General features: G+C 43.2%; 1 protein-coding gene across 2 annotated transcripts in view; it reads right to left on the bottom strand.

Annotated features, from left to right (window-relative positions):
* LOC140491998 (organic cation/carnitine transporter 2-like) overlaps positions 1-27,372 on the bottom strand; it is a 106,394-nt gene that overhangs the window by 16,812 nt on the left and 62,210 nt on the right. For both annotated transcript variants that reach the window (XM_072590572.1, XM_072590573.1), the window contains exon 7: positions 20,728-20,942. In XM_072590572.1, the coding sequence (XP_072446673.1) occupies positions 20,728-20,942 (215 nt within the window). The remainder of the gene's footprint in view (positions 1-20,727; positions 20,943-27,372) is intronic.

Genomic DNA, 27,372 nt, shown 5'->3' with positions numbered 1-27,372 from the left:
TTAACACTCTCCAAATATTCCCCTTTGACTGTTGCGATGCTGTTGAAGATGCTTAATGTGTTGTTGCAGTGCACTGTAAGTGCATGTTATAGATCATATATACAATGCTGCTACTGATTTTCTGTACTTGGACTCCCTGACCGAAGGCTGTCTTCTGTAATGTGAATGAGGTCTGCTGACAACTATGACAAGAAAAAAAAGACAAAAAAGCTCACTGGCTTTGTGTCTGCACTAAAGGGAGACGTATTATGACCTGGTACCTCTGGCTAGGGAGGTGATCATAGTGCAAAATGACAAGGCAAGGTTAGGATGCTGTGAGCATCAAGGTAGGCTCATTGTTACTGAGCATTAAAGGAGCAAACAAACAAACTTTTAGATGCAGCCTGGTCCAATCTGTGAGAAGTTACCGATTCTGAGTTATGTGTCAAAATCGTTGATATCTTGTTCTCCCAAAAAGCTGCATATTAAAGGTGCAAGATCTGCAGTTCTTGAGGCCAACAACCAAGTAGTAATCCCTGTTAACAAAAGCCCACATTCTTTTGGATCCTGTAAGATTTGTCCATTAACTTACATTTTGGCTGAATAATTGTAGTCATAAGAATCTTAATGAGATCAGAAAATAGTGCAGAATTCGATTAAGTGCATGTGGGAAAGGCAGAATCCATGAGCAACTGCCTTTCTCATCCACTTCTTCCTTCTTCATAGACTATTCTCGAGATTGAGGATGATTCTTTTCTACTTGAAACTTAGAAAACAGAACTTATTTTTGAAGCTCTGTATCAGACATGCAGATGATGTGGCCCACTCGACAAAGCTGACTGACTCGGATGCAGTGCCCTAATGCTGGGGGTGTTACCTGTCAGGTAATGGGGACCTAAGAGAGGACACTAATTTAGAAGCACCTAACCTGACAGTGGGGTTTACAAGATTTTGGAAAGGCATTGCTGGTGATATCTCTCTCAGGATTTGAGGTATCAGCCATAATTGTCCATGTCTTCGATACAGACAGAAAGGCATGTAAACTGCTACCTTGCAGACTGGCTCGGTGCTGGGTTTCAGATTTTGTCATCAACAATTCTGTTTCTCAAATGGCCAACGGCCATGTTGGTACAGTTTAGGAGATGTGGAATGTCATTGTCGATGTTTGTCATTGCTGAAAGGACGTTTCTAACGTATTGATTCACTCTGTCCACAATGGTTTCTACTGACACCTTTGGCTCTCGTCCTATAACTGTCCCATTCTTACGCTGCTCTCTGTGTCCTAAACTATGCATGTGAATGAGTTGATCTACATTATTTGGAGATGGGAGGTGTGCAGCAAACAAGAAATTAATTCATTCGGACAGCCAATGTTTAGGGACCCTATCTGTGTCTTGTACAATGCATGGTCTCTTTGTAATGTTCTATTCCTTTGAACACCCACATTTCAGTGGTCCTACAGCTCAATCCTTCACAGGTTGACTCACCTATCCTGTCTATTCTGGATGTGGTTGTAGCATCTTCTTCCCCATTGTGCCCTTTTGAATTCCTGCACTTTGGTAGTGAGTGCTCTTTAGCCAGTGGCTTCTGGCTTCCAGCTTCTACCTCCACATGTTGGTGATTGCTCCAGTGATCCAAATCCCCTTGCTACATGTTGGTGAGCACCTCAGTTATCCAAATCCCCTTGCTACATGTTGGTGATCGCCCCAGTGATCCAAATCCCCTTGCTACATGTTGGTGAGCACCTCAGTCATCCAAATCCTCTTGCTGCTGGCTCCTCCTGTGAGCTCCACGTGCTTTGCATCTGCCCACTTAGTCTATGTGAACCTGTACCTGCCCATCTTCTTTCCCCAGCCCCTGGTCTATGAGGTGACCATGCCAGTTGTGGTCACAGACTGCCCCATCCTGAAGCCAGGGTGTCCCTGATCATGGGTGCACCCCATTCCAGTGTGACCCGCTTTCTTTCCGTGCTCTAACATATCCCACCTTGTGGATATTGCTGCTTCCCCTTCACAACTGTCATCTCATTTCCCCCTCAACCTTTCCCCCATCTCAATAACTTGCTGAGTGTCCTTCCTGTATAGCAGCCCTCTTGTTCCACCTCCGATCTCCTTTCCCCGGTTTTGGGGGGGCAGACTGTGTGTTCACTCTCCCCCCCCCCACCCACCCCTTGAGCAACCTAACCAGACACCTCCACATGAGAAGTACTCAGACCACTGACTGGTACTGCACATCTTCCCAACTGTGTTAGCCCTAGTATCTGTACTGGCTGCTATTGAACCACAGGTCTGACCATGATTTACTTCCCAGACTGCAGAAGAACTCCTGGTGGACACCTAACCATTGTCAAGACGAGAGGAAGTACTCCACATATTTTACCAGGAATCTCTGACTGTCAGATGCCTTCATGGACTTTAGTGAGGACTACTCTCCTCAGACTTTGAGACATGGCTGCTTGCATATGTACTGTTATTTGCTACATGCGCTGCTGGCACATGGTGCAGCAATGAGATTGATGATGTACAGAAAGATATATGCAACTCTGCACTGAGAACTAGTTGGCTGGTTGTATGAATGCGCTGGATGGCACATTAAGGCAAGGCAAGGCTTGGATGCTGTGAGAATGCAGGTAGGCATCGGGTAAAGAAGCTGACACTAACAGTGCAAGCAAGTAGCCCTGAAGTGCAGCCGTGTCCAAGCTGCAAAGTGTGCACAAAGTGTCTCTGCAGCAACACTTCAATGCTAGTTGCTGGTACTCTTTGCAATGTGGCTTCCTTAGTGTCCTGCAAGAGTATCAGAGAGGTATCATGATGGTCATGCAGTTTTGGCAACACCAAAAGCCAAAGTCCAGGGATGTGGGGTGCATGTGGCTGGCTTCTTGGATTGTGGCCTAAATGCTTTTTGATGAAGAGAAACTTCAAGGTCCTTCAGGGCAAGTGGCAAGCTGAATTTGCGAGGCATCTGTTCTGGCTTCCATGTCAAGTCTTCTCTATGTTTCACTTGTTCAATTAGGAAGTTGAATATTAATGAAGTGAGTTGAGCCATTAACAAGGCATTTAACAAACAGTAATTTCCTTAATTGGTCTGACAGACTCTAACTTCACACCTTTAATGCATTGCCTGAACCAAGATGCCAGCATTTTATATAAAACCTTAAATTATCTCGGGAATGTGACTTGAAAGTAGTTCTGTAACACGTAAAATTTACATATTAATGAATCAAAATCCGCATTCCCATTCTAAGTGATTAAAGACTTAACAGCAATCTAGGTTTATTCAATACATTGCATCAGCTATGTTACACTTTGAACTTTTACTATAAATTCTGTGTCCTATGTTCCTGCCCCACTAGCTACCTTATGAAGGAGCAGCGCTCTGAAAGCTTGTACTTTCAAATAAACCTGTTGGACTATAATCTGGTGTTGGGTGATTTTTAACTTTATTCACCCCAGTCCAACACCAGCACCTCCATTTCTTTTCAATTTCTGTATTCGCCCTGAATGCTGATATTGTGTTTGCTTCTACCACCACCTCTGGCAACGTGTTCCAGGCGTTCATAACTCATTGTGTGAAAAACTTAAACATTTCCCCCCTGCACCTGTGTCCCCTAGTAATTGGCCCCTCCACCCTGGGAAAAAGCCCCATACTTTCCACTCAATCCACACCATTCAAAATCTTATAAACTTCTTTTAGGTCGCCCTCAACCTCCTGCGTTCAATGAAAACAAACCCAGTCTAGCCAACCTTTCTTCATAACTAAAATCCCCATTATCAGGCAATATCCTGATAAACCTTTTCTGCATCCTTTCCAAAGCATCCACATCCTTCTAATAGTGTGGTGACCAGAACTGTATGCAATATTCCAAGAGTGGCCAAACGATAGTTCTATAAAGCTGCAGCATAACTTGTCTACCCATATACCCATATCCAATGAAGGCAAACATACTCCAGGCCTTTTTTACTGCCTTATCTACCTACGCTGCCACCTTCAGTGATCTGTGGACCTGCACACCCAGATCCCTTTGCATGTCAACATTAATACTCTGCCATTTACTGTATAATTTCCAACTGTACTTGACCTTCCAAAATGCACCATCTCACATCTGTCCGTTTTAAACTCCATCTGCCATTTTTCTGCATATGCCTCCAACAAATCTATATCCTGCTGCATCCTTTGACAATCCTCCACACTATCCACCAACTCCACCACTTATTAAAAGCGTAAAAAATGGAGCGAGATACTTCCAACATCAAGATGAATCTTGCCAGATTTCTTGTCCTATTCTGCGACAAGATCCGACGCAACCCACGTTGCTCAGACTCCTATCTGGTTCTGCTGTTTGACAAGTTTTGCAAGTACGAACTGTGAACTGAGTCAAGAACTGCCAAGCTAGAGTGAAGAACATTAACTGAGTCTCTGTGAGCAGATTACTACTGAGATTTATCACCGTGGATTATTGATTTTTTTCATCTGCTCCCATGCTTAACTTGTTATCCTGTCAAGCTGGTTTTTTTCCACTATTGTTTTTCATTCTGAAACCATAATTATCACCTCTTTTCCCTTGCTGTCCTCAGTCAAAACATATCATTTGAAAACCTAAAAGTAAGATCAGTAAGCTTCGCACGGTCAGGATGGAGAGGTCACATCTAGAGTGAGACACAGCCCAACTGAGTGAGGCAGTGTGGGAATTCGGTACAGCAGGGAAGAGGTGCTTTTTCCTTGTTTCCTTGTCAGGTTTTTTTTAAAAACGGGATAAATTGAAGCCCAGGATCATGGGCTCAACTCAAAAGTGACATCACAGGTAAGACCCCATAAGTTCATTGGTTGGTAATAGCTACTAATTTAACTATGTTACTTTCAGATTGTAAGTAAATAGGGGATCGTTTAAAAGTTACAAACCAAATGACCAGTAGGAATTTTTAAAAACAAAATCAAAAACTAAGCAAATAATGTCATAACAGGTGATGTGCTATACCTGAATGATGTGGAAGCTAGCATGCCCCATTGTGGTTCGTACAGGCCATATCTGTAGCAGGTGTTGCTGCAGGAGCTCCAGCTTAAGACTCTTTGAACACTGCATATTTGGGAGGAGGAGACTTAACTGGATGCTGTAGTTCAGGGGGCAGTTACGCCTCTTAGATTAACTACCTTGAACTTGGTCAGGGACAGGAGGGTGTGAGTACAAGTGAGGCAGGGAGAGGGATACAGGAGATTCTTGCTGAAGGTTCAAGATTCTTGCTGCCTGTGTGGACAAGAGTGGGGCTGTTAGAAGGTGGGGGGGGGGAGAACAAGCTGACATAAACAAGGGGACCCAATCAAGAAGGGGAGAAAAGAGAAAAGTAGTTGTAATCGGGAATAGTATAGTCAGGGGAATAGACCCTGTTCTCTGTGGTCAGGATTGAGAATCTTCAAAAGCATATTACCTGCCTGGTGCCTGGGCTCAGGATTTCTCATCTGGGCTGAAGAGGAATTTGCAGTGGGAAGGGAAAGATCTGGTTGTCATTGTCCATTCAGGTACCAATGATAAAGGCATAATGGGGAAAAAAGTTCTGCTGAGGGAATACGAGCAGCTAGGGGCTAAACACAAAAGCAGAACCAGCAAGGGTAATAATCTCTAGATCACTACCCGAGTCACGAGTAAATTGGCACAAGTTCAGTAAGATTAAAGAGGTAAACGCATTGCTCAGACATTGGAAATGGAGAAACAGGTTTGAATTCATCGGACATTGGCCCCACTACCGGGGAAGGAGAGAGCTGTACTGATGGGATGCACTCCACCTGATTCATGATAGGACCAGAATCCTGGTGAATCATATAGTTAAGGCTGTGAATAGGGCTTTAAACTAAATAGTGGGGTAAGTCAAGCTACTAGGAAAATTATGGAAAAAAATTACAGGTGGGGGGAGGGCACAGCAGAGGTTAACAAAGTTTCCAGAACTAGAAATAGGACAAAGAATTTGGAAATGGTCAGGAATCTAACTTAAGGCATAGCAGATGAGAGAATAACTATGAGAAGGAGGTTATTTATGCAGGACAGAGGGTCTTGTACTTAAGTGCACACAATGTACAAAAGAAGATAAATGAGCTTGTAGCATAGATTAAAATATGCTACAATCTCATCCGGGTACAATGTTGTGGCTACATATAAATGCACGAAGCATTAGAAATAAGATTGATGAGCTTGAGGCTCTTTTGGAAATTGGCAGATACGATACTGTGGGGATAACTGAGACGTGGATTCAAGTGGACAGGGCCTGGGAAATGAATATTCAAGGCTACACATGCTATCATAAGGACAGACTGATGGGCAGAGGGGTTGGGGTGGCCATGTTGGTAAGGGATGATATTCAGTCCCGTGCACGGGGGGGACTTACAATCAGGGGATGTAGAGTTAGTATGGATAGAGCTGAGAAAATCTAAGGGTGAAAAGACCCACTTGGGAGTTATCTACAGGCCCCCAAACAGTAGTCTGGATGTCGGATGTAAGTTGAATCAGGAGCTCAAATTGGCCTGACGCAAAGATGTTACTACAGTTGTTATGGGGGATTTCAACATGCAGGTAGACTGGGAGAATCAGGATAGTATTGGACCTCAAGAAAGAGACTTTGTGGAGTGCCTCCGAGATGGATTCTTAGAACAGCTGGTGCTGGAGCCTACCAGGGAGAAGGCAATTCTGGATCTGGTATTGTGCAACGAACCAGAATTGATCTGGGACCTCGAAGTGAAGGAGCCATTGGGAAGTAGTGACCATAATACAATAAGCTTCAATCTGCAATTTGAGAGGGAGAGGGTACAATCAGAAGTGACAATATTTCAGTTGAATAAAGGGAACTATGGAGCTATGAGGGAGGAGCTGGCCAAAGTTCAATGGTGTAATACCTTAGCAGGGATGACAGTGGAGGAACAATGGCAGATATTTCTGTGTATAACGCAGAAGATGCAGGATCAGTTCATTCCAAAAAGTAAGAAAGATCCTAGGAGGAGAATTGGGTGGCCGTTGCTGACGAGGGAAGTTAAGAAACATATAAAGTTGGCTGACAGGAAACAAAGAGTAGTGATAAACAGCTCCATTTCGGAATGGCAGGCAGAGACCAGTGGGGTACCGCAGGGATCAGTGCTGGGACCGCAGCTTTTTACAATATATATTAATGATATAGAAGATGGTAATAGTAATAACATCAGCAAATTTGCTGATGATACTAAGCTGGGTGGCAGGGTGAAATGTGAGGAGGATGTTAGGAGATTACAGGGTGACCTGGACAGGTTAGGTGAGTGGTCAGATGCATGGCAGATGCAGTTTAATGTGGATAAATGTGTGGTTATCCACTTTGGTGGCAAGAACAGGAAGGCAGATTACTACCTAAATGGAATCAATTTAGGTAAAGGGGCAGAACAAAGAGATCTGGGTGTTCTTGTACACCAATCAATGAAGGTAAGCATGCAGGTACAGCAGGTAGTGAAGAAGGCTAATAGCATGCTGGCCTTCATAACAAGAAGGATTGAGTATAGAAGCAAAGAGGTTCCTTTGCAGCTGTACAAGGCACTGGTGAGACCACACCTGGAGTATTGTGTGCAGTTCTGGTCTCCAAATTTGAGGAAAGACATTCTGGCTATTGAGGGAGTGCATCGTAGGTTCACGAGGTTAAGAAACATATAAAGTTAAAAGAGAAAAAGAATAACATAGCAAAGATAAGTGGGAAAACGGAGGACTGGGAAGCTTTTAAAGAACAACAGAGGATTACTAAGAAGGAAATATGCAGAGAAAAAAATGAGGTACGAAGGTAAACTGGCCAAAAATATAAAGGAGAAAGTGAGGACTGCAGATGCTGGAGATCAGAGCTGAAAAATGTGTTGCTGGAAAAGCGCAGCAGGTCAGGCAGCATTCAAAGAGCAGGAGAATCGACATTTCGGGCATAAGCCATTCTTAAGCTGAAGAAGGGCTCATGCCCGAAATGTTGATTGTCCTGCTCCTTGGATGCTGCCTGACCTGCTTCGCTTTTCCAGCAACACATTTTCCAAAAATATAAAGGAGGATAGTAAAAGCTTTTTCAGGTATGTGAAAGGCAAAAAAATGGTTCAGACTAAAATTGGGCCCTTGAGGACAGAAACAGGGGAATATATTACGGGGATCAAAGAAATGGCAGAAGAATTGAATTGGTACTTCAGATCTGTGTTCACTGGGGAAGACACAAGCAATCTCCCTGAGGTAACAGTCGCTGAAGGACCTGAACTGAAGGGAATTTATATTTCCCAGGAATTGGTATTGGAGAGACTGTTAGGTCTGAAGGTTGATAAGTCATCGGGGCCTGATGGTCTACATCCCAGGGTACTGAAGGAGGTGGCTCGAGAAATCGTGAATGCGTTGGTGATTATTTTCCAGAGTTCGATAGATTCGGGATCAGTTCCTGCGGATTGGAAAGTGGCTAATGTTGTACCACTTTTTAAGAAAGGTGGGAGAGAGAAAGCAGGAAATTATAGACCAGTTAGTCTGACTTCAGTGATGGAAATGATACTGGAGTCTATTATAAAGGATGAAATTATGACACATCTGGATAGTAGTAACAGGATAGGTCAGAGTCAGCATGGATTTATGAAGGGAAAATCATGCTTGACTAATCTTCTGGAATTTTTTGAGGATGTAACTCTGAAGCTGGATGAGGGAGATCCAGTAGATGTAGTGTACCTGGACTTACAGAAAGCTTTTGATAAAGTCCCACATAGGAGGTTAGTGAGCAGAATTAGGGCACATGGTATTGGGGGCAAAGTACTAACTTGGACTGAAAGTTGGTTGGCTGACAGGAAACAAAGAGTAGTGATAAACGGCTCCATTTCGGAATGGCAGGCAGTGACCAGTGGGGTACCGCAGGGATCAGTGCTGGGACCGCAGCTTTTTACAATATATATTAATGATATAGAAGATGGTATTAGTAATAACATTAGCAAATTTGCTGATGATACTAAGCTGGGTGGCAGGGTGAAATGTGAGGAGGATGTTAGGAGATTACAGGGTGACCTGGACAGGTTAAGTGAGTGGTCAGATGCATGGCAGATGCAGTTTAATGTGGATAAATGTATGGTTATCCACTTTGGTGGCAAGAACAGGAAGGCAGATTACTACCTAAATGGAATCAATTTAGGTAAAGGGGCAGTACAAAAAGATCTGGGTGTTCTTGTACACCAGTCAATGAAGGTAAGCATGCAGGTACAGCAGGTAGTGAAGAAGGCTAATAGCATGCTGGCCTTCATAACAAGAAGGATTGAGTATAGAAGCAAAGAGGTTCTTCTGCAGCTGTACAAGGCCCTGGTGAGACCACACCTGGAGTACTGTGTGCAGTTCTGGTCTCCAAATTTGAGGAAAGACATTCTGGTTATTGAGGGAGTGCATCGTAGGTTCACGAGTTCAATTCCTGGAATGGCAGGACTACCTTACGCTGAAAGACTGGAGCGACTGGGCTTGTATACCCTTGGGTTTAGAAGACTGACAGGGGATCTGATTGAGACGTATAAGATCATTAAAGGATTGGACACTCTGGAGGCAGGAAACATGTTTCCGCTGATGGGTGAGTGCCGAACCAGAGGACACAGCTTAAAAATACGGGGTAGACCATTTAGGACAGAGATGAGGAGAAACTTCTTCACCCAGAGAGTGGTAGCTGTGTGGAATGCTCTGCCCCAGAGGGCAGTGGAGGCCCAGTCCCAGTTAAGAAAGAGTTGGATAGAGCTCTCAAGGATAGTGGAATCAAGGGTTATGGAGATAAGGCAGGAACAGGATACTAATTTAGGATGATCAGCCATGATCATATTGAATGGTGGTGCAGGCTCGAAGGGCAGAATGGCCTACTCCTGCATCTATTGTCTATTATCTATTGTCTATTATCACAGAGACATGGCTGCAAGGGGATCAAGGCTGGGAACTAAATATCCAAGGATACGCATTCTATGGAGAAGACAGGCAATGGGTAGACGGGGTGGAGTTGCTTTGTTCGTAAGAAATAAAATAAAATAAATAGCGAGAATCTTATAAAGGTGCAAGGTGTAGAATCTGTGTGAGAAGAATTGAGGAATCGCAAAGGAAAGAAATACCCTGATGGGAGTCATATACAGGACTTCCAATTGTAGTCATGATCTGGGGAAGCCATTAACTCACAAGATAGAAAAGTCTTGTAAGAAAGGTACTATAACAATAATCAATAGCAAGTGCACTGGGAGAATCAGGTTGAATTTGAGTTGAGTTTGATTTTTTTTGTTGTCACATGTACCAAGATATAGAGAAAAGTGCTGTTTTGCATGCTTTACAGGCAGAATGTATCATTCAAAGTGCATTAGGGTAACAGAACACAGTGCAGGATGCAGTGCCACAGCCACAGAGAATGTGTAGTCATTCTCAAGAAAAGGAAGCCATGGAATACCTATGACATGATTTTTGGAGCAACTTGTGTGAGAGGGAACTTGTGCTAGGGAACACGCAATTCTGGATTTGGTGATGTGTACTGAGGCAGATTTGATTGGGAAGCTTAAAGCGAAGGAAACCCTGGGGGGTAGTAACCTCAATGTGATAGAATTTGCCCTGTAGCTTGAGAGTGAGAAGCTGGAATCAGATATAACAGTATTGCAATTATGTAAATGTGACTACAAAAACATGAGGGAGGAGCTGGCCAGAATTGGTTGCATAACAGCAAAAGTATACAAAGTGATGAGGATTAGTAGGAAGCCAAAGGATTGGGAATTCTCTAAAAAACGACAGTGGATAACTACAGAAAGGCAAGAAGGTAGGAGAGGATGAAATATAAGGTTAAGCTCGCTCGTAATAGAAAAGAAGATTGCAAGAGGTTTTGGTACCTAAAAGGCAAGAGAGCTAAGAGTGGACATTGGATTGGTGGAGAAGTAGTAAAGGGGTGCAAAGAAATGCTGTTGAAACTGAATAGATTTCACAGTGGAAGATAAAATGGTGAAATATTTCCAACTCAGCTTGATATATGATTTGGGGAACTCTCAGATTATACTGTTCCCAGATAAATCATGCCTTTGTTTTGCTTGGTAATGCCAGTTATGAGTCTTGGCAGGTTCCAGAAAAGAAGCATTAGCAAGTTGCTGTAATGCATATATGGTACAGATTGTTCCCACTGCACGATAGTGAAGGGAGTGAATTTTTACTTTGGTCGATGGGATACAAAGAGACTACTTTGTCTCATTCTGCTCCTCTATCTTATTATCTTACGGTCCTTGAATGGTGTCAAATTTCTGCTTGTTTTTGGTACTAAGTGTCCAGGTCAGTGAGGTTATTCCAGCACAACTTGACTTACTCCTTGTAGATGATGGAAAAGCTCACAGAATTCTCAGCTCTGACACAAGTAATGAAGTTGCTATGTGGCTGGTCTATTAAGTTCCTGGTTGACAGTGAGCCTCAGGATGCTGGTGGTGGGTGATTCAATGATAGTAATGCCATTCAATATGAAGTGGAGGTGAGTAGACCCTCTCTTGTTGGCAAAGATCATGGCCTAATATTTGTGGTATATGATTGTCATTTGCATTTTGTCAGCCCAAGCTTGACTGTTAGTCCAGATCCTGTTACATGTGGTCTCGGACTGCTTCAGTATCTGACGTATTGCAAATTATTTTGAACACTAACATAATATTTGATCATCCACATTTCAGATCTTCTGATAGAGGGAAGGTCATTGATGAACGAGCTTAAGATTGGTCATGGACACTACCTTTGGGAACTCCTATAATGCTAACCTGAGACTGAGAAAATTGGCTTCCAACATCACACACATTCCTACAATGCTATTTTAACTTTAACCAGTAGAAAGTTGCCACTTTATATGGTTCCAATTCTGTTAACACTTTGTCAAGAGCATTTGGTCTCACCTCACTGCTAAAATTAACAAGTTTTTCCTTTCTTGAACTAAGGATGTAATAAGGTCTTGAGCTGTGTTTCCAGGAGAGCTCAAACTGACAACTGATGTGCTGACTGTTTGGAAGTAAGTGTCAGTTGATAACACTGTTGATGATAGATTTCATCACTTTGATAATGACTGAGGGTGGACACCCAAGATGGCAATGGGCCAGATTAGACTTGTCCAGCATTTAGGTGGGAAGATGGCTCTGGGTAGTTTCCACATGGTCAGGACATTGAAACTGTATTGGAGTAACTTACTTAGAGATACAGCTATTTCTGGAGCACAAACCTTCACGCTACAGCTGAAATTATGTTGGAACCCATAACCTTTAATCAAAATTGTATGTTTTAAGGGAGTCTGGTCAGAGGGTTCAGAGAAAGAATTCAAGAAAGTGAGGCCTAGATATCTGAAAGAGCAGACAGTATTCAAAGATTGAAGAGGTGGTGTTGCATAAGAAATTGGACCAAGGTGACTGCAAATTTTGGGGGATTCTAGATCTGGGGAAGAGTGAACCAAAGATGATCTGGTGTCAGGAATGACAGCTTTCAATTAAGGGCATTAGGACCTGGGAGGTAATGTAGGCCAGTGAATACAGGTGGAGAAAGGTGTAATGAGCAAGGGAATATTGGTCTGGGATTGTCTAGGAGCACAGTTTAGATCAGCTTAGGGTTAGAGGATTGGAACTCAGAACAGGTTAGGCCATTTAGCCCCTTGATCTTGTTTCATTGTTTGCTCAATATTACACCTATGACCTTATGCTAATAACCTGCCTTTCCCTATCCCTTAAGATGTCTGGCAGAACTTTATTATACTGACATAAGATCTGGAGTAAATAATTTAGTACTGCTCTACCATTCAATTATATCATGACAGATCCGCAACCTAACTCCATGAACTTGCCTTTTTCCATATCATAATTGCTTTAGCTCATAAAATCTATTGGTCTGTTTTAAAATTAACAATTGATCTAGCACTAATTACCATTTATAGAATTGACTTCAAAACTTCTACCGTCTTTGTATGAATAAATGTTTCATAGTTGCATTCCTGAAATCACTCCATCTTCTAAATTGCAGGGAGATGTTTAATCTTTCCTTGCAGTTTAACCCTTGTAGTCCAGGTACCATTCAGGTAAAGCTATAGATTAAATCTTAGAGGGTTTTAGCAAAATATAAAGTATGTGGGTTTAGTGGAGTGATTTGTGTTCCCAGGCTGAGAGTTACCTTTTTGTATTGTACCATATTCGCCACATTAATTGCTGTTGTCACTCATGGCGTGCATTATATCCGATTTCTGCCCCAACTTCGCACACGCCATTCCCAGAAGATATCCACCAGATAACCGACCTAAGATCAACACCCTCTGCATTGATGCTACCATTATAAACCAGCTGCATGCCTGCAGGATTCCTAGCATCAAACAGCTGCTCTGCTCATTGTTGGGGACTGAGAAGTGATGGCTCAGACAGGAAGTCCTCTAACAGGGATCTAGATGCTGTTGCTGAAAGGATGGCGCAGTGGAATGCATGCAACCACAATATGCCAGCCTGGTTGGCGATTGTCACCTGGGTAAGTGCCGCCTTAAGGCTGCAGAGAATTGGACTGCAGTGCCAAATAGAGGTCAATGACCAGAGCAAATACCATAATCTTCTCTCTGCTACTTTGCACTCACTCTATCTCTGTTACTGAGTATACCTATCACCAAGGCTTATGGGGTGTAGGTTTGCTCGTTGAGCTATAGGTTTGATATCCAGACGTTTCATTACTTGGCTAGGTAACATCATCAGTGGCGACCTCCAAGTGAAGCGAATCTGTTGTCTCCTGCTTTCTATTTATATGTTTGTCCTGGATGGGGTTCCTGGGGTTTGTGGTGATGTCATTTCCTATTCGTTTTCTGAGGGGTTGATAGATGACATCTAGATCTATGTGTTTGTTTATGGCATTGTGGTTGGAGTGCCAGGCCTCTAGGAACTCTCTGACATGACTTTGCTTAGCCTGTCCCAGGATAGATGTGTTGTCCCAGTTGAAATAGTGGTTTTTTCATCCGTGTCTAGGGCTACGAGGGAGAGAGGGTCGTGTCTTTTTGTGGCTAGCTGGTGTTCTTGTATCCTGGTGGTTAACCTTCTTCCTGTTTGTCCTACGTAGTGTTTGTGGCAGTCCTTGCATGGAATTCTGTAGATGACGTTGGTTTTGTCCATGGGTTGTACTGGGTCTTTTAAGTTTGTTAGTTTTTGTTTGAGAGTGTTGGTGGGCTTGTGTGCTACTAGGATTCCAAGGGGTCTTAGTAGTCTGGCTGTCATTTCTGAAACTTCTTTGATGTATGGTAAGGTGGTTAGGCTTTCTGGCTGTGTTAGGTCTGCTTGTCGTGGTTTGTTCCTGAGGAATCTGTGGTCTGTATTTTTTGAGTATCCGTTCTTCTTGAATACGTTTTATAGGTGGTTCTCCTCTGTTTTCCGAAGATCGTCTGTGCTGTAGTGTGTGGTGGCTCGTTGGAATAGTGTTCTGATATGGCTTCGTTTGTGTGTGTTGGGATGGTTGCTGGTGTAGTTAAGTATTTGGTCAGTGTTTGTCGGTTTTCTGTATACGCAGGTTTGTAGTTCTCCATTGTCCTTACTTTCGACTGTGACGTCCAGGAATGCGAGTTTGTTGTAGGTTTCTTCCTCCTTGGTGAACTTTATGCCTGTGAGGGTGTTGTTGATGATGTCAAATGTCTCTTCTATCTTGTTTCGTTTTGTGATGACAAAGGTGTCATCTACGTAGCAGACCCAGATTTTTGGTTTGATGGTTGGTAGGGCTGTTTGTTCTAGTCTTTGCATTACTGCTTCTACTATGAATCCTGATAGCGGAGATCCCATGGGTGCACTGTTGGTTTGTTTGTAGATTATATTGTTGAAGGTGAAGTGGGTGGTGAGGCACAAGTCCACTAGCTTCATGATGTTTTCGTTGGTAATGTGATTGATGATGGTTGGGGGGTGTGTGTGATGGTCTCTTCTAAAAGTGTGGTGAGTGTTTCCTTTGCCAGGTCGATGTTGATGGAGGTGAACAGGGCTGTTACGTCGAATGAGATCATTGTTTCGTCTTCCTCTATTTTGGTGTTTTTGATGATTTTTAGGAATTCCTGGGTGGAGTGGATGGAATGCTGTGACTCTTCTACTAGGTATTTCAGTCTTGCGTGTAGTTCTTTGGCCAGTCTGTAAGTTGGTGTTCCGGGTAGTGAGACTATGGGTCTGAGGGGGGCTCCTGGTTTTTGGATTTTTGATAGTCCATAGAATTGTGGGGTGTTGGTCCCGTCTGGTTGCATTTTCTGGAATTCCGTCTTGTTTAATTGTCCGGAATTGTGTAACTTTCTTAGGAGATATGTAATGTTGTTTCCTAGTTGTGGGGTCGGGTCTAGCGCCACCTGTTGGTACGTGTTGGTGTCTGCGAGTAGTGCATTGGCTTTCTCTATGTAGTCCTTCTGTTCAGGATGACTGTGAGCTGACCCTTGTCTGCAGGTAATATAACAATGTTTTTGTCTTTTTTGAGGTTCTCTAGGGCTTTCTTTTCTTGTGTGTTCAGTTTGTTTCCTTCCCTCTTTCGGCTCAGAGTAGGTGCAACTCTCTGTCTGATCATTTGTTGTGCTTCTTCCGTGAGTTTGTTGTCCTTCAATGTGGTTTCTAATGCTGCTAGGAAATCCTTCTTGTCAGTGTCTCAGTAATTGAAATTTAGTCTTTTTACTAGTACCGATAGGGTTCGGTCTGATAAGTTCTTTATCCATGCCCCTGTGTTATTGGTTTTGTCTTTGTTGGTGAGTTTGTCAAGTTTTTTCTTCAGGGCCTGATTTTTCTTTATCTGTGTTTGTCGTTGTTTGGTGTTTATGGCCATTCTTGATTTGTTGCTTGTTTGAATAATGGTTTTTGGCGTGCAATTTCCCAGTTGTATTTTCGGAGTCTGTGGTGGGCGTCATTGATTAGTTCTCGGAGCATTCAGCGGCTGTTTCGTTCAGTTAAACTTCTGGCTTGAGGTGTTTTTATTGGCGGTTTGTATTGGAGACATTTTGGCAGTACCTGTTTTCTTAAACATTCATGCAGGAAGTACAGTTGTTCGCGGGTAGAACTCTTTCAGATGGCATTCCTTTCCCATCTTCGGGCAAGTTGTACCGTGTTGCGCCCAGAGACTACTAAGACCCCTTGGAATCCTAGTAGCACACAAACCCACCAACACTCTCAACAAAAGCTGACAAACTTAAAAGACCCAGTACAAGCCATGGACAAAACCAACGTCATCTACAGAATTCCATGCAAGGACTGCCACAAACACTACGTAGGACAAACAGGAAGAAAGTTAGCCACCAGGATACACGAACACCAGCTAGCCACAAAAAGACATGACCCTCTCTCCCTCGTAGCCCTAAACACGGATGAAAAAAACCCACCAATTCGACTGGGACAACACATCTATCCTGGGACAGGCTAAGCAAAGGCATGCCAGAGAATTCCTAGAGGCCTGGCATTCCAACCACAATGCCATATACAAACACATAGATCTAGATAGCATCTATCAACCCCTCAGAAAACAAATAGGAAATGACATCACCACAAACCACAGAAACCCCATCCAGGACAAACATATAAATAGAAAGCAGGAGACAACCGATTCGCTTCACTTGGAGGTCGCCACTGATGATGTTACCTAGCCAGGTAATGAAGCGTCTGGATATCAAACCTACAACTCAGCGAGCAAACCTACACCCTAAACCTCAACCTGAGCTACAAACCTTCACAAACCTTGCAAAAACCAAGGCTTATGCTGTGACACCTCCCTCTGTTTCATTCAATTCCCTCAGTTTCTTTTGTTAGCCCCCATCACTCCACATCACTAACTCCACAGTGTCTCCGCATTCCCTTGGAACACTTCAATAGGCATCAGCACTAATAGCTGTGCCATCCACTAGTGTGTCATTGCCACCAGGGGCAGGTTGGCAGCTGCCATGGAGAGACAGGCCCAGCACCCTCATGGACTTCTGGAGAATCACAAACAACTGCACTCCCATCACTCAAGACATTGGTCCAAAAGCATGGTGTGATTAGGGTAGGGACTCTACAGCCCAGTCCTCATAAAGAGACAGGGCTGTGCCTGAGGCATCCTGGCAGCAAAGGAATCATACATAGGCCCCCTAACAGTTTCCAGGACACTGAAGAGGTTATCAGGCTCTGCCTGCGTCTGTCCAACTTTTGAGAGTTCAGGCTCAGAAGGGTCAACTTGCCTCCAGATCCAAATACCCCTCCTTCCCTCAAGCCAATAGCCTCCACTGTGGAGAAGGTTCACTCCACCCATTTGTGGAATGGACAAGCTCAGTGTGGCACAGTGAGAGGGACATGAAGATGAAGTTGTACTGAGGGCACAGCTGATAGTTATTCAAAAATGTTTGTTTTCATTGTTCATGTGGTTCATGCCTCTGTGTAGGGCCTAGATGCTTCATTGCACCCTTCAGGGTAACTCCTTAGCCAGTAACAAGTCACAATGGTTGGGGGGTCTTCAAAGGATACCAATTACAACATGTGGTAACAGGAGTAGCAATGTGTTTACATGGCAGTGACTCAGTCTGACGTCTTAGGCTCCTTCCTTCAACATTGCCTACTGTTCAGGTGGCTGTATGCACACGAGTGTATATATCAAGCAGCTCCCCAACAGACATGGTGCCAAAGGAGTGCAGCACACAGAGAGGATCAATATTGCAGGATGACTAAACACTCTGCATGCCTGTGTCACTATATCTCATGTGCTCTTAGCCAATGATCTTCCCCTGTGAACACCCAGTGACTGATTGAAGATGCAGTCCCCACAATCACACATCAACTCACTTACCCCACCCATTGCAAGTGCACTCATGGGACCATCCTCCTGAACACCCCTCAGTCTCTACATGCTTCACCATTGAAATGTCAGCAATTGGTTCTCTTGCAACTGGCTTCCAGCCTCAGCATTAACATGTTATTGAGACTGCCAACATCACCGTCTCCTTCCCAGGTACCCATTCCGTGAACCCCACGGACTTCACATTTAACAAGGTCATCATCCAAGTACACGTGAATCTATACCAGACTACCTATCACCATCCCAACTGCTCGCCCCACCCCACCCCACACCCCATACACCCAACCACCCTCTTAATTTCTGTGAATGGAGGTGAGGGAACAATGATGGCTGAGCTGTTTAATCAACCTGATTTGCTAGTGCTGTTCCTGACCTGCCCAGACCCCCCTGTCTAGTGGCCACATCGTCCCAAAACTGCAGCAGTGGTTTGCATGATGTTCTCTCTAATTTTCTTTCCAGAAGTGTGGGCTTCCAAGGTCTGTGCATGGCAGCAACTTCAAGAACTGGAAGTCAATGCCATGATTGGCAAGCACGGAATTGTGTAGTGGCTACACCTGCACACTACCAGACAATGTAGAGGGCATTCTGGGTGTGTAAAAGGCCATTCAAAATGGAAGGTAACTGAGTTCAGCATATCAAGTCTCTGTCAACTTCAACCTGAGCAACATCATGGTGAATCTCCTCCACATCCTCTCAAGTGCTATCACGTCCTTCATATAGTGTGACAAACAGAACTGCTCACAGTACTCCAGCTGTGACCTAACCAACATTCTGTACAGCTACATAATCAATGGCATCATAGTGTAATTAAGAATTGGCACTCAACTCAATTGAAACAACAGTACATTGTCTATGGAACTTAATCCTCCCAAGACACAAATCTCATGTAAGTGAACAGGTTATTTTCGGATTGGCAGCCAGTGACCAGTGGGATACCATAGGGATTAGTGCTTCGACTCCAGCTGTTCACAATATATATTAATGATTTAGATGAGGCAACTAAATGTAATATCTCCATATTTGCAGACAACATAAAGCTGTGAGGGAGGGTGGTCTGTGAGGAAATGCCACAGCGAGATTTGGACAAGTTGAGTGAGTGGGCAAAATGCGTGGCAGATGAAAAATAATGTGGATAAATGTGAGGTTACCCACTTTGTTAGCAAAAACAGGAAGCTGGATTATTTTCTGAATTGATTGGGAAAAGGGAAGGTGCAATTAGGCCTGGGTATCCTTGTACACAAGTCACTTAAAGAAAGCATGTAGGTTTAGCATGTGTTGAAGAAGGCAAATAATATGTTGGCCTTCAGAGTGAGAAGATTAAGAAAACGAGCAGGAACACCTTGCTACAATTGTACGGGCCTTGATGAGACCACATCAGATGTATTAGGTGTTGTTTTGACCTTCTTACTTGAGGGAGGATGTTTTAGCTATGGAGAAGGTGCAGCAAAGTTTTACCAGACTGGTTCCTGGGAGATGGGACTAATATATGAAGAGAGTTTGGATTGGTTAGGAGCGTATTCACTGGAGTTTAAAAGAGTGAGCGAAATTTTGTAAACCTATATAGTTCTAACAGGACTAAGTTAAAAATCACATGACACCAGGTTAATTAGTCCAACAGATTTATTTGGAAGTATAAGCTTTCAGAGCGCTGCTCCTTCATCAGGTAACTAGTGATGAAGTTACCTGACGAAGGAGCAGCACTTCAAAAGCTAATGCTTCCAAGTAAACCTGTTGGATTATAACATGGTATTGTGTGATGTTCAACTTTGTCTACACCAGCCCAACATGGGCACCTCCACGTGATGGCTAACAGGACTAGACAGAGTAGATCTAGAAAAGATAGTTCTGACAACCGGGGAGTCCAAAACCAGGAGGGGGTCACAGTCTAAGGATAGGCCATTTAGGACTGAGATGAGGAGCAGTTTCTTCACCCAGGGAGTTGTGAGCCTATGGAATTCTTTACCACAAAACATGCTTGAGGACAAAAATTGAATGTTCAGAATGAGTTAGATATAGTTTTTAGCGCTAAAGGAATTGAAGAATATGGGTTGAAAGTGGGAAGAGGATACTCAGTAGGATGATAATCCATGGTCATGTCTAATGGTGGAGCTAGCCCAAATGCTGTTCTTATTTTCTATGTTTCTATATTTCTATGTCTGTTTGAGGCTGTGAATAAATAGCACAAGAATGGAAGTGGAGAGGATGGCCTATGGAGGTTTAGGGGACGCAGCAGCTAGTAAATACTGGAAATTTAATGCAGAACATAATGTTTGTCATATCCCAAGTGTGTTAGCTCCAGTAAATAAGTGATTGCAACAGTTTTACTGTACCATGTTATGAATATAAGGTATAAGATTCTTTTCCCCAGCTGGGAAAAGAGGAGAGGTTACTTAACGCAGTTGGCTTGTTTGTATAGTAATGCCAACAACATCAAATGAATTCCTGAGCAGCTGTACTGGTGAATGACTCTCCTTTTCAACTTTGCCCCTCACCTAAGGCGAAGTGACTGTCAGGTTAAACCAGTACCAGTCATCTTTGTCTAATAGGACAGCAGCCCTCTGGGATTATTGCAATTTACTTCTTCAAAAGAAAAGAAGTTTTAGTTGCACTGGCCTTGTTGGGTAGTTTTGTCTATTGTTATTTGTTTACTTTGTCAAATGGAGATTTGGTGGTGGTTCAATTAAAAGAAAGGTTGTATAGTTTTACATGAACCCTTTGAAAGAGAAACAGTTTTTAAACCAGTGCTGATTTGAATAAACTAAGTGGTAAATAGAACTGGTCTGGGTTAGTCACCCCCCAATATTCCAAATTTCATGATTATTCTCACTGCACCTTAATCTTACAACAAAACAAGATCAGTGACATTGTGATGGATCTTCATAGTTTCTGGAACTGGTGAATATCACATTTGTATTCCAAATAATCAGAGAAAGAAGAACATGCTTAACAAAAGACAGATTATGATAATTTTAGCTGCACTAGACATTTACTTGGAGGTATCAGCTGGATGAAGAAAAGGACAACCCCGCCAAGTAAAAATGCGCCTGAAAGGCTGAACCTTCGGGAAAACTTCTGGAGGAAAAGCCAAGATGCTATATAGGCCGGAACTTCGATGACAGCCATGAAGAAACAGTTCAAATAGTCATCACCATGGAGATTGGGCGTGCTCAAAGACAGGCCAAAGTATCCAACTGCCATAATCATCCTGCCAAAAAAATGGTAAAAACTGCTTATAAACAATTTGTAATTTCATTTGATATTTTCCATTTTGGTTTTACTCTGATCTTCTTTGTGTCTCTTATGGTGCTCCCTGGTTCATCTATCATTTCCCATCAAGGATGCAGGCAGCACATCCATTCTCTATGCTGGATGTGTTCATTCCAAGCATTAGAAAGCCTACAAAACATTCCCTGTAGCTGACTATCCTTCAAAATTTACACTGCGCTTGCATCTCTTCCCCTACCTCCACTTGTTCAACCATTTTTCATTGACCAATAGCAATATCTCTGTTTGAACTGAATAATTCCTTTCTGATTTTTCTCTTTATATTTACCGAAACAGAATCACAACATTGGCTGCCAATGATCCACCCAGTTGCTAAGAGACTGGACAAGCAAGCTTCCATCTTTCCTACCCTTAGTATTACAAATATTTTATTTTGCTTTACTTCAATTTACTGAAACAATTCCATCGGTACGCACTCCATTACAACTTTACTTAGGTGTAATAATTTTAGCCAGATATGGCTTGATATACTACATTGGTTGTTTCACTTTTCATTTTAACTATCCTAATGCTATCCCTATTCTGTCCCACTGTCTTATATTGCATTCACACTCTTCGCATATTTCCATTTATGAGCAAAATATTTACAAAATGAAGGAAGAACAAACAATCCATTTGTTTAATTGAGAAGAGAACATTGAGAACCTCTAACCAGAGCACTGAGATCAGAGAAAGTTGTTCCTTTGTGTGGTATATCCAGAATACCTCCCTTTATGGTAGATGGTATGTGGAGATGCCGGTGTTGGACTGGGGTGGACAAAGACAGAGTCACATGGTGCCAGGTCCTGCAGGTTTATTTACAATCACAAGCTTTTGGAGCACTGCTCCTTCGTCAAGTAAACTTCACCTAGTAGATTGTAGGCTGTGGGGGGAGGCAGGTAAGGGTGGCGAGGTCTGGAAGTAATGGAACGACAGCATTAGGTATCTTGATGTGGAGACTGGGTTGGGGTTAATTGCGACAGGGGAGGATAGATGTAAGTGGGATTTGGTGGATGGTGCCTATCTGGAAAGGGAGCCCTTGAGGGAGGTGCCCTCCAACCTTGGCTGAAATCTGAGCAGGGGCTCCTCTTTCAATTCCTGAAACCCTCCCACTAGCGTCAAATTTGAGACTAGATAGAAAGTGGTTCTTAAGTTCCCACTCACTGGGTTATGGTTGTGGCGTTACCACTGTCCTAAAGACATAGACTTCAAACGGATCCAGTACCTCAAAACTGGGCATTCAGGAGGCTTGATAAGCCATCAGCTGCAGGAGAACTGCACTCTGAAATAATTTGCAACCTCATGCTCAGCATATGCTCCCATCCACCCCACAAGCAAAACAGCAGAAGAAGTTTGGGCTAAGTGATCCCACAACTAATGCATCAGATCTAAGCTCAGCAGTCCTGCTACATTCAGTTGTGATTGGAGGTGGACAATTAAGCAACCAATAGGAAACGGAGGTTTCACAATTATCCCTATCCTCAACAATGAGGGAGCCCAGCATATCAGAGCAAAAGACAAAGCTGTAGTATTTGCATTCACCTTTAGCTAACATGCTGAGAAAATGATCCAGCTTGCTTTCTTCCTGAGGTCCCTAGCATCACAAATACTTGAATTCAACCAAGTCAAATCACTTCAAATAATATCAAGATATGGTTGATGGCGCTGAATAACTGTGAAGGTTATGTGCCCTGACATCATTCCACCAGTAGAATGGAAGACTTGTGCTGCAGAATTAGCTACATTCCTAACCAAGCTATTCCAGTACCACTGCAATACTCCGAGCAATGTGGAAAATTACCAGGTACATCCCATGCACAAAAAGCAAGACAAAGCCAACCCAGCCAATTACCATCCCATCAGGATATTCTTGATGGCAGAGGCCATCGACAGTGCTACTTATTGATGCTCAGTTTGGATTTTGCAAGGACCACTCAGCTCCTGACCTCATTTCATCTTGGTTCAAACACTACAATGATTCAAGAAGTAAGTTCACCACCACTTTCTCAACAGCATTTGGGACTGGGAGTAAATGTGGCCCTAGCAAGCAACATCCAGACTGTAATCAAGTTTTAAAAAAAGACATAATCATTGAACAGGCTTTTCAGCACATCCTGATTTCACTGGCTATCTGAATGAGCATCATGATGTACTGCCATTCTCTTGCCCTTTCACCATAACCTTGCAATGATCGATATGTCATCTTCAATGTCTTACTTGAATCTGCTTCCTCCTTCTAACCATTGCATTCCAAAATCAAAGTACTTGCCATGTCAAAGCTTTTTTTCTTCTATCTTACTTACTTCTTTTGCAAATCACTTTAAATCAGTCTCTTATTGATGCACTTACGAGTGGATACAGTTTCTCCCTGCTACTCTGTCCAGCCTTCTCAAGGTTTTGAAAATTTCAATCAAATCTTCTTTTTGTTTTCTCCACTCTATAATTCTCCATCCTATCGTCAAAACTATAAGACCATACTATGTAGGAGCAGAGTGCTCCACTATTTGATCATAGCTGAAATATTTTCAACCCCATTCTCCTGCTTTCTACCCATGATCCGTGATCCCCTTTTCAATCAAGAACCTATCTATCTCTGTCTTAAATACATTCAATGGCTTGTTCTACACAGCGTTCTGTGGCAATGAGTTCCACAGATTAGTCACCCTCTGGCTGAAGAAATTCCTCTTCTTCTCAGTTATGAAGGACCATTCCTTCACTTTGAGACTGTGTCCTCAGGTCCTAGTTTCTCCTACTAGTGGAAAGATCTTTACCACAGAACATAGAAAAATAAAGTGCAGAAAGGCTCTTAGGCCCTCAATGTTGCGCTGACCTGTGAACTAATCTAAGCCCTTCCTCCTACACTATCCCATCATCATCCATGTGCTTATCCAAAGATTGTTTAAATCTCCCTAATGTGGCTGAGGTAACTACATTGGCAGACAAGGCATTTCACACCCTTACCACACTCTGAGTAAAGAACCTGCCTCTGACATATAGCACGACAGCTGTGCTGAGGGAGGATATTCCCGGAAATACATCCAGGAAAGTTATTTGGGTGGAACTGAGAAATAAGAAAGGGATGATCACCTTATTGGGATTGTATTATAGACCCTCTAATAGTCAGAGGGAAATTGAGAAACAAACTTGTAAGGAGATCTCAGCTATATGTAAGAATAATAGGGCAGTTATGGTAGGGGATTTTAACTTTCCAAACATCGACTGGGACTGCCATAGTGTTAAAGGTTTAGATGGAGAGGAATTTCTTAAGTATGTACAAGACAATTTTCTGATTCAGTCTGTGGATGTACCTACTAGAAAAGGCGCAAAACTTGACCTACTCTTGGGAAATAAGGCAGGGCAGGTGACTGAGGTGTCAGTGAGGGAGCACTTTGGGGCCAGGGACCATAATTCTGTTCGTTTTAAAATAGTGATGGAAAAGGATAGACCAGATCTAAAAGTTGAAGTTCTAAATTGGAGAAAGGCCAATTTTGACGGTATTAGGCAAGAACTTTCAAAAGCTGATTGGAGGCAAATGTTCACAGGTAAAAGGACGGCTGGAAAATGGGAAGCCTTCAGGAATGAGATAACAAGAATCCAGAGAAAGTATATTCCTGTCAGGGTGAAAGGGAAGGCTGGTAGGTATAGGGAATACTGGATGATTAAAGAAATTGAGGGTTTGGTTAAGAAAAAGAAGGAAGCATATGTCAGGTATAGACAGGATAGATCGAATGATTCCTTAGAAGAGTACAAAGGAAGTAGGAGTATACTTAAGAGGGAAATCAGGAGGGCAGAAAGGGGACATCAGATAGCTTTGCCAAATAGAATTAAGGAGAATCCAAAGGATTTTTACAAATATATTAAGGACAAAAGGGTAACTAGGGAGAGAATAGGGCCCCCCAAAGATCAGCAAGGCGGCCTTTGTGTGGAGCCACAGAAAATGGGGGAGATCTAAATAAATATTTTGCATCCATATTCACTGTGGAAAAGGATATGGAAGATACAGACTGCAGGGAAATAGATGATGACATCTTGCAAAATGTCCAGATTACAGAGGAGGAAGTGCTGGATGTCTTGAAATGGTTAAAGGTGGATAAATCCCCAGGATCAGATCAGGTGTACCCGAGGATTCTGTGGGAAGCTAGAGAAGTGATTGCTGGGCCTCTTCCTGAGATATTTGCATCATCAATAGTCACAGGTGAGGTGCCGGAGGACTGGAGGTTGGCAAATGTGGTGCCACTGTTTAAGGAGGACAGTAAAGACAAGCCAGGGAACTATAGACCGGTGAGCCTGACCTTGGTGGTGGGCAAGTTGTTGGAGGGAATCCTGAGGGACAGGATGTACATGTATTTGGAAAGGCAAGGACTGATTAGGGATAGTCAACGTGGCTTTGTACATGGGAAATCATGTCTCACAAACCTGACTGAGTTTTTTGAAGAAGTAACAAAGAGGATTGATGAGGGCAGAGCAGTAGATGTGATCTATATGGACTTCAGTAAGGCGTTCAACAAGGATCCCAAGGGAGACTGATTAGCAAGGTTAGACTTCATGGAATACAGGGAGAACTAGCCATTTGGATGCAGGACTGACTCAAAGGTGGTGGTGGAGAGTTGTTTTTCAGACTGGAGGCCTGTGACCAGTGGAGTGCCACAAGGATTGGTGCTGGGTCCACTACTTTTTGTCATTTACATAAATGATTTGGATGCAAGCATAAGAGGTACAGTTAGTAAGTTTGCATATGACACCAACATTGGAGGTGTAGTGGACAGCGAAAAGGGTTACCTCAGATTACAACAGGATCTGGACCAGGTGGGCTAATGGGCTGAGAAGGGGAAGATAGAGTTTACTTCAGATAAATGCGAGGGGCTGCATTTTGGGAAAGCAAATCTTAGCAGGACTTATACACTTGATGGTAAGGTCCTGGGGAGCTGAACAAAGAGACCTTGGAGTGTAGGTTCATAGCTCCTTGAAAGTGTAGTCGCAGGTAGATAGGATAGTGAAGAAGGCGTTTGGTAGGCTTTCCTTTATTGGTCAGAGTATTGAGTACAGGAGTTGGGAGGTCATGTTGCGGCTGTACAGGACATTGGTTAGGCCACTGTTGGAATATTGTGTGCAATTCTGGTCTCCTTCCTATCAGAAAGATGTTGTGAAACTTGAAAGGGTTCAGAAAAGATTTACAAGGATGTTGCCAGGGTTGGAAGATTTGAGCTATAGGGAGAGGCTGAACAGGCTGGGGCTGTTTTCCCTGGAACGTCGGAGGTTGAGGGGTGACCTTATAGAGGTTTACAAAATTATGAGGAGCATGGATAGGATAAATAGACAAAGTCTTTTCTCTGGGGTCAGGGAGTCCAGAACTAGACAGCATGGGTTTAGGGTGAGAGAGGAAAGATATAAAAGAGTCCTAAGGGGCAACTTTTTCACGCAGAGGGTGGTGTGTGAATGGAATGAGCTGCCAGAGGAAGTGATGGAGGCTGGTACAATTGCAACATTTAAGAGGCATTTGGATGGGTATATGAAAAGGAAGGGTTTGGAGGGATATGGTCTGGGTGCTGGCAAGTGGGACTAGATTGGGTTGGGATATCTGGTCGGCATGGACAGGTTGGACCGAAGGCTCTGTTTCCATGCTGTACATCTCTATGACTCTATCTGTCTTAAATCTATCACCCCATAATTTGTAGTTATGCCCCCTCGTACAAGCTGATGTCATCATCCGAGGAAAAAGACTTTCACTGTCTACCTTATCTAATCCTCTGATCATCTTGTATGTCTCTGTCAAATCTCCTCTTAGCCTTCTTCTTTCCAATGAGAACAGACCCAAGTCTCTCAGCCTTTCTTCATAAGACCTTCCCTCCAGACCAGGCAACATCCTGGTAAATCTCCTCTGCACCTTTTCCAATGCTTCCACATCCTTCCTATAATGGGGCGACTAGAACTGTACACAATATTCCAAGTGCGGTTGCACTAGCATTTTGTATAGTTGCAGCATGATATTACGGCTCCGGAACTCAATCCCTCGACCAATAAAACCTAACACATCCTATGCCTTCTTAACAGCACTATCAACCTGGGTGGCAATTTTCAGGGATCTATGTACATGGACTCCAAGATCCCTCTGCACATCCACACTACCAAGAATCTTTCCATTGACCCAGTACTCTGCCTTCCTGTTATTCTTACCAAAGTGAATCACCTCACATTTATCTGCATTGAACTCCATTTGCCACCTCTCAGCCCAATCCTGCAGTTTATCCAGGTCCCGCTGCAACTACAATATTCTTTCACACTGTCTACTACTTCACTGACTTTAGTGCCATCTGCAAACTTACTAACCCATCCACCTATGCCTGCATCCAAGTCATTTATAAAAATGACAA

Source organism: Chiloscyllium punctatum, chromosome 20 (genome assembly GCF_047496795.1).
Source record: "Chiloscyllium punctatum isolate Juve2018m chromosome 20, sChiPun1.3, whole genome shotgun sequence".
Lineage (NCBI taxonomy): Eukaryota > Metazoa > Chordata > Chondrichthyes > Orectolobiformes > Hemiscylliidae > Chiloscyllium > Chiloscyllium punctatum.
The sequence above is the reverse complement of the archived record's forward strand: the minus strand, read 5'-3'. Positions and strand labels throughout refer to the sequence as shown.